At 40.6% G+C, this 6,768-nt stretch overlaps 1 protein-coding gene across 1 annotated transcript in view; it reads right to left on the bottom strand.

The window, feature by feature from the left end:
• Window positions 1–507: 507 nt before the first annotated feature.
• Window positions 508–6,768, bottom strand: part of sorcs1 (sortilin-related VPS10 domain containing receptor 1) — a 185,597-nt gene continuing 179,336 nt past the window's right edge. The window contains exons 26-27 of the mRNA XM_069676808.1: window positions 6,283–6,440; window positions 508–4,125 (exon numbers count right to left, since the gene is read on the bottom strand). Of these exons, the coding sequence (XP_069532909.1) occupies window positions 4,064–4,125; window positions 6,283–6,440 (220 nt within the window). The 3' untranslated portion in view covers window positions 508–4,063. The remainder of the gene's footprint in view (window positions 4,126–6,282; window positions 6,441–6,768) is intronic.

Genomic DNA, 6,768 nt, shown 5'->3' with positions numbered 1-6,768 from the left:
ACACATATTCCTACTGGATGCTTGTGATTGGTCCGTACTGTACACTGTACACAGCTTCAGTATGTGCATGTGATTCATTTACGCATCCAGTGTTTAATACTGGAGCTACAGTACGTCGTCTAGTATAATCTGTGTACATGTTGTGTACAAAAACACAACCCAGTCTGGGGGGCCTACAGGACCTCTAACAAAGACTTCAAGGTGTTGATTTGGCCCTTAACATCCCAGATCTCAAGGTGATGCATCTGTAGGATGTGATGGAACAACAAGTTTAAACCTTGAAAGCCCCATTTTGCAACCTACAGGATGAAGAAAGGTTGCCAATGTTCCCTTAGGATGCATTCAGAGGCATTGTGGAGCCAATGCCTCAACAGATCAGAGCTGTTTTGGCGGCAGAAGGAGGAGCTACACAATAAGGCAGGTGGCTTTAAAGCTGTGGCTGACCTGTGTGTACGTGTGAAGAAGAAAATCCCAACACATGCTTGTTTTGTTTCTTTATAGGTTGAATATTATTTCCGCAAATACATAGTATTTCTGTACAAATATTGTAAGAAAATGAGAGCACAGTTAACAGACGTCTTTCCATTTAATAAATATGATTATAAATGCATAAAACAATTACACACAGCACAGTTGAGGTCAAACAAAAACACTGTAACACCTTACCGTCTGTTCTTATACAAAAGCTGTACAGTAATAAAACTCTTTTTTTTCATTATTATTAACATTTCTCTACAAAAATAATAATCTTGCTAATTCTGCGGGGAGGGGGAGATGGAGAGAGAGAGAGAGAGAGAGAGGGGAAGATCGTGTAGCTCGAAGCTAGTCAACAACTTAATACTGTTTCCCACACGCTCAGGTGCTGTCACATCACAGCTCATTGTAACCAGGAGGCCAGAGATCCCTCATGTAGCAGGACTTCCTGTCTGTTCCACCTGTCCTCCTTGGAGTTAAACTCAAAGGCAGGAGGTGCTTTATCATGTCCAACCTGCTGATCTTGTCTGACCACAGTCATTTCCCGGTCCCTGGGGTTAAGGTAAAGATTAGTGGTCTGACCGTGGGTCTGTGGTTACAGGCTACAACTGTTCGTCTCCCTCAAGCTGTTTAAATCAGAGCCAGAAAACCTTTGCTGAAACTCAATCCTCCCAGCACACAACTTTACATCCTAACTTAGCGAAAAACTTCAAAGGAAATCCTTAAATCTCCTTAAGCTTAGAAAACTTAAATTATTACTGTATTGCTACATTCCTAGATGTTTTTTTCTTAAAATCCAACCACCAGTAGTTAAAATGACCCGATTACACCATGCAATGAAACACCATATATCACCTCATAGCTGAGTGCAAAATCTTTCCTGCAACCTCAGTTGGAGCAAACGCAGCTACAATGGATACGAAGATGGATGCCGAACTGCCACCAAAATCATCTTAGCATGCAGCTTTGAAAAAGAAGTGCTTCAGTTAAAACAGATTAATTAAACCTCATTGAAGAAAATTGTTAACCCGACCGGATGTGAGTCTTTATGAACTGATTCTCAAAAGAATGTGCTGTCCACCTCTACTCACAGCTTAGGGCAGTTGAGAAAGGTTAAACTGCGAATGACCTCTAACATGCGACAGCAACAACCACTAACCAAATTTGATTCTCTTGTTTGAAACAGAACTTCAAACAAAACAAGCTAAAACTTATCTTCCAAGCTTTCTACATTATGATGAGGTATTTTGCTGTGCACCAGTTGTGACACGACAAAACACCTGAACATTTGGACCTCAGTTTACGAAACTTACCTAACCTACACAAAACTGCCAGCAAGCACTGATGTAAATCAATCAGTAGTGGTTTTATTCCATTACTTATTAACTGAGACTTCTGTTATGTGTTTATACTGCATGTAACCTTAAAATTCAGACATATTTGCAAATGATTATTAATGATCCTGCCATTAAACCTCGGGTGGGGTAGATCCTGAAGTTATTAACCACTTCTTCTTTAGTTATATTTGTATGTAATCTTTAAGGCAGAGTTCTTCTGAAGAGGAATGCCACTTTTGGGAATGTTGATCCAAAGATATTTTCCTACAGCAAGTAAAAATGTCATCACTGGGCCAGCCGACCTTCCCTGACATCCGAAGACTGCTCGAGAAGCAGTTCACTTGTGTCCCTAAAATGAACTGCGGCAAACTTCTCCTCACTTGGCATCAAGTTTAGTGCTTCTTTATTGTTTCAAATGAAGCAATCCATCCATTACCAATACCGCTTATCCTGTTCAGGGTCACACCGACAACCACAGTCACACCTACTGTATGGGCAATTGAGAGTCACCAATTATTCTTATAAGCTTGAGACTGTGGGAGGAAGCCAGAGTACCAGAGAGAACCCATGCATGCATGGGGAGAACATGCAAACTCCACCCAAGAAAGCCCCCCTATGTCCGAACCATGAACCTTCTGTGAAGCATGACCATGCAGCCCAAATGAAGCAATGCATTGCCGAAATAATTTGGCGTTTTTGGCATGTAAGTAATCACCACTCTTCGGTTTGGTCCATGGCTATTGTACCTGCTACTTTTATTGCAAATGTATCTGCTGTGGAATTTGCTGCACAGTTATGACTGAACAAATGTGACAAAGATCTTTCACATCTGCCAAAAACCACATCCCCTCTGTATTTCCACACCTCCCCAAACTGAAGATCGTCAAAACAAATCTGGAAAAGTTGCCTTCAGAGATTTGAAAGGCATCAATCAGGCATTTACATCTGTCAGATTTCACACGCAAAGCACCGCAGGGTTTGACAGTCCTCTGAACATGCTAACCATCCGTGTAGCCTTGTAGCATCTGCGCTCTAGTTCTCTTGCTCCTACAGCGCGGTATAATGAGCTGGGATGAAAATGGGTGCTACTGCAGAGCAGGTCAGGACATTAGCCTGAATGTGTCACCAACCTTAGCCAGCCTTGAGCTTGACTGGCCACATTAAGTATTCAACAAGTCAACCTCTTCTTATTCTGTCCAACAGAATGCTCTTAATGCATCACGACCCAAAAAAGCACTCTTCCATCTCCTTTAACCTCTCTCTTTCTCGCTGCCGTGCTCTTTGGATTCTCCCACAAAGTAGCTGTATCTCATTCCAACTGCCACCTCAAATCCGAGCCTTGATAACCGTACTCTGCCTCCAGTTGTGAGCTGTGACCGGGGTGTGGCTGAGGAGGACTTTGGAATAATTTCTTTATTGGACAGTCCTCCTGTCATTCCAAGTTTCTCCTTGTTATCCTAAAAGGTGTAAGGTCTGGTGATATTTGGGAATCACTTGCAGTAAGAAGGTGCAGTGTAGGATCTGCACCATCGCGTGTCTCTTAATCTGTAGCACAAAACATTTTACAAACTGGTATGTATCATAAATAGTACCAGAAGCGTTAGATTAACAGCAAAGGTGAAATTAATCCAGAAACCCTGTATTTCTGTTAATAAATTAAAATCAGAAAAAACGAAATATTTCAGTAGAAAATGTGTATTGTGCCATAAATCAGCTCTCCAAGAGACGGTGGACCAAAAGCTTTGAAGTACCCTATTCATATTTTATAACAGAATTTCTGTTTAGTCTGACATTTGTTATTAAAATACACAAATTTATAAGATAGACATTCATGATTTACAAAATAAATGTGTAATTCACTTCAATAACATACTTGGTAAAAGTATATTCATATGAATAAATAATACACTACTGCTGTTAGCTTCAGCAAACCAATCGCAGATATGTGAGCGAACCAAAACATTGCTTCTTTTATTTTTTAACCCTCTCTAGTTCATGCTGGCGTTCCCTCTTGATTATGTATCTGACTTCTATAAATAAATGGAATTGAATTAATTTATTGGACTTACAGTATGTTAAAAGAAAGATACAGTATGTTAAAACCTGTACACAGTTTCTTCTGGTTTGAACAGAGCACAGTATGTGTCAGCAGGGTCCAACATGCACAGGTATAAAGCTCAAAACCATTGTGTCCCAAATGGTAAAAAAAAAAATATCCATGACGCTGCTGGAGTGGTTATCCAGTCCAGAGTTTAGACGATGTATGTGGGGAGTTCTGTGGAGAATTTCACATGTACATGAGGTTTCATACATCCTGGGGGCAAAAACAGGAAAGAAACAGGTGTCAGAGGATGTTTTACACTCGTCAAAATACAGGTGGAGGAGAGGGACTTACAAGCTGCAAACAGAACATCAACACATTGTCAGCAAACACATTAAGCAGGCAGGAAGAGATCTCAGCATCCATTATGAATTGTATCCTTTGTCAGCCACTGAATTTACATAAAGTGTAAATTGGCATGAAGTGTAATTCCTGTGTAATTTCAGTCAATTTTTGGCCTCAGCTTGTTATGCAATGTACTTATCCTAGTTTTGTACCTACACAGCAATGTTACTCTTATTTCAACACAGACATGATATTTTAATAAAACCTCACCATGTAATGTTGTCCCCTAACATAACCAAGTTATTTTGGTGCATTAACATAACTACTGTGACCACTTCACATCATTAACCTGAGTGTTAATGATGTGTTAAAGCTCCTGTGAGGAACTTTCAGTTTGTGTTGATTTTGGCGCCCCCTGTGGACAAAGCCGTACCTCCTATGTCTTTGCTGATTTTGTCCTGTTCATGTTAAAGTGGTGGTTTTTAACACAAAATCTCATCCATCTTTCTTTAACAATCATGTGTATCACTCAAGCCGGTTTCCCGCTGGTCAAAAAACCCACTAACACCCGCTCACACCCGGCTTTTTTGCTTAGTGGGAAAGGCTACAATCGTCATTCAGACCCGGGTCAAATGACTCTGCAGTAGACCTGGGTAATTATCACCTTGGCTCCAATCGGCATTGATGGGAACACAAAACCCACGTTGACACGCTAATATCTGCCCCCTTTCTGGTGCGATGCTATGCTCCGTCTGTAACTTCTACGTCTCCTTGACATCTCAGCTACAAATTCCACCCATCTCATTCGAAGATGTTGCGGTGGTTAGGGCTTCATTGTATCTATTACTCATTCACTGTTTACTAACCCTGTCTCCGGCGCGTTTTGTGACGTCAGACGGTGACGCAGCATAAAAGAGGCAGAAGTATACTCCACTGGCAATGGGAAAAGAGACAATCGGCATCTACTGTATAAGCGGGTCTTCCTGGGTCTGAAAAACCCCCATCCATGCGCTAATTTTGGTGGGAAAGGGGTATCACATTACATTTTTGCCCTGGAAAATGTAAACACAGACAGCGTGCAGGTAAGCGCTTCATCTGACACCTACACCCCACCAGCAGTTTCAGGCCTTAAAAATAACTATTTAGAAATAATAAATCTTGTTGCTGATGGTCTGTTTTGCTTTTGTAGGTCATAAAGAGTCATCAGAAGTAATTACAGTCTGTTTCATAAACAGTGAAAAACTCCTCACAGGAGCTTTAATTATTGTCTCCACTCATAAAACTAATTTCAAGTGTTTCTCAGCGAGCTTTATTTTTAAAGTCCAGCTGTGTGTTGTGTATTTATAATTACTAATTAGATCATGAAGCCCTGTACGTGCTGATGCTAAAGGGGTCGAGTTGGGAGTGGGAATATGTTAGCTCATACCAGATCAATTTAGGCTGTACCTAACACATTTTTTAAAGCTTAATTTATAAGAGGGAGTATTTGATATTGCTTTTCTCAAAATCCACACTTTCTAGGAAATAAGAACAGAAATCAAAAAAGACATTTGCAGAAGAATTGGGGTCACAACAGACATGTTAGTCCATCAGTAGTACAACAAGTAAAACATTGAAATACACAGATGGGTGACAGATGACAAGAAAACCCTGATTTTAAGAGTGGAGGATGCAGATGATTCCTAAGTGAAAAAAGATTTAAACCTGAGCTGAGCATCTGTGGGAGGTTTATGGGCAACTTTATTCACAGAATTATAGAATCAGTTACAAAGAAGAGGCTCATTGAACATCACCTCACTAAACTCTTGATGTAGGATTTCCCTTTCATTTGTCACCCATCTGTTATCTCAGGTGATTAAAGGATGTATTTGCTCCTGTGAAGAAACTTTACTTTTCATTCTATTCTTTTGTTTAGCTCTCCTTCACGGCTTGACTGGACCATTTCACTTCTGAGAAAGACACAACAAAAAGTACAGGATGAGGCTCATGGAACAAACACACACAATGGTATAAAATAAACAATGGAGATGTGGAAATGAAAATGCTGGCCACAGGTAAGAGTAAGAACCACGAGAAGTTACTCACTGATGGGCCGCGAGTTAAACTCTGTGTCCAGAATCTCCAAAGAATGCACCATGTCCCGCTGTGAGCTAGGCGTGGCCTCTGTTGGATTAGCTGGACTCATCATTTCTTGTTCTTTTTCGTTCTGCATCTGCGCATAGACGTTGAGGCCTGGGATCTTCCTTGAGGAAAGATTTACAGTGAGGCAACGGGATAAAGACAACAGCCTAACTACAACACAGAGAGCAAGGTCACAACAGGGGAGTCAGTAGTGTGCCATGTGTAGCCATCTGCAGTCAATGGCAATTCTTCTGCCTACAGTGGAGTTGGCAAAATGGCAAATACATGTTGATCAATACTAGTACCAAAACATATCATTTGATAAGGATGCCAGTTTGAGATGTGATTATCATAGCAATGGAAGCTTGAGATTAAACTTTAGAATAATATTTGATTAAAAATGAGCTTTAGGCCATGTCTACACGTACACAGGTTTTTTTCCTCTTCTTC

The sequence above is a fragment of the Semicossyphus pulcher genome, unplaced genomic scaffold, assembly GCF_022749685.1.
Source record: "Semicossyphus pulcher isolate SPU_LCO1_2020_fin unplaced genomic scaffold, fSemPul1.0.p SCAF_27, whole genome shotgun sequence".
Taxonomy (NCBI): domain Eukaryota; kingdom Metazoa; phylum Chordata; class Actinopteri; order Labriformes; family Labridae; genus Semicossyphus; species Semicossyphus pulcher.
Note: the sequence above shows the minus strand (reverse complement) of the source record. Positions and strands in the feature narration are given on the sequence as shown.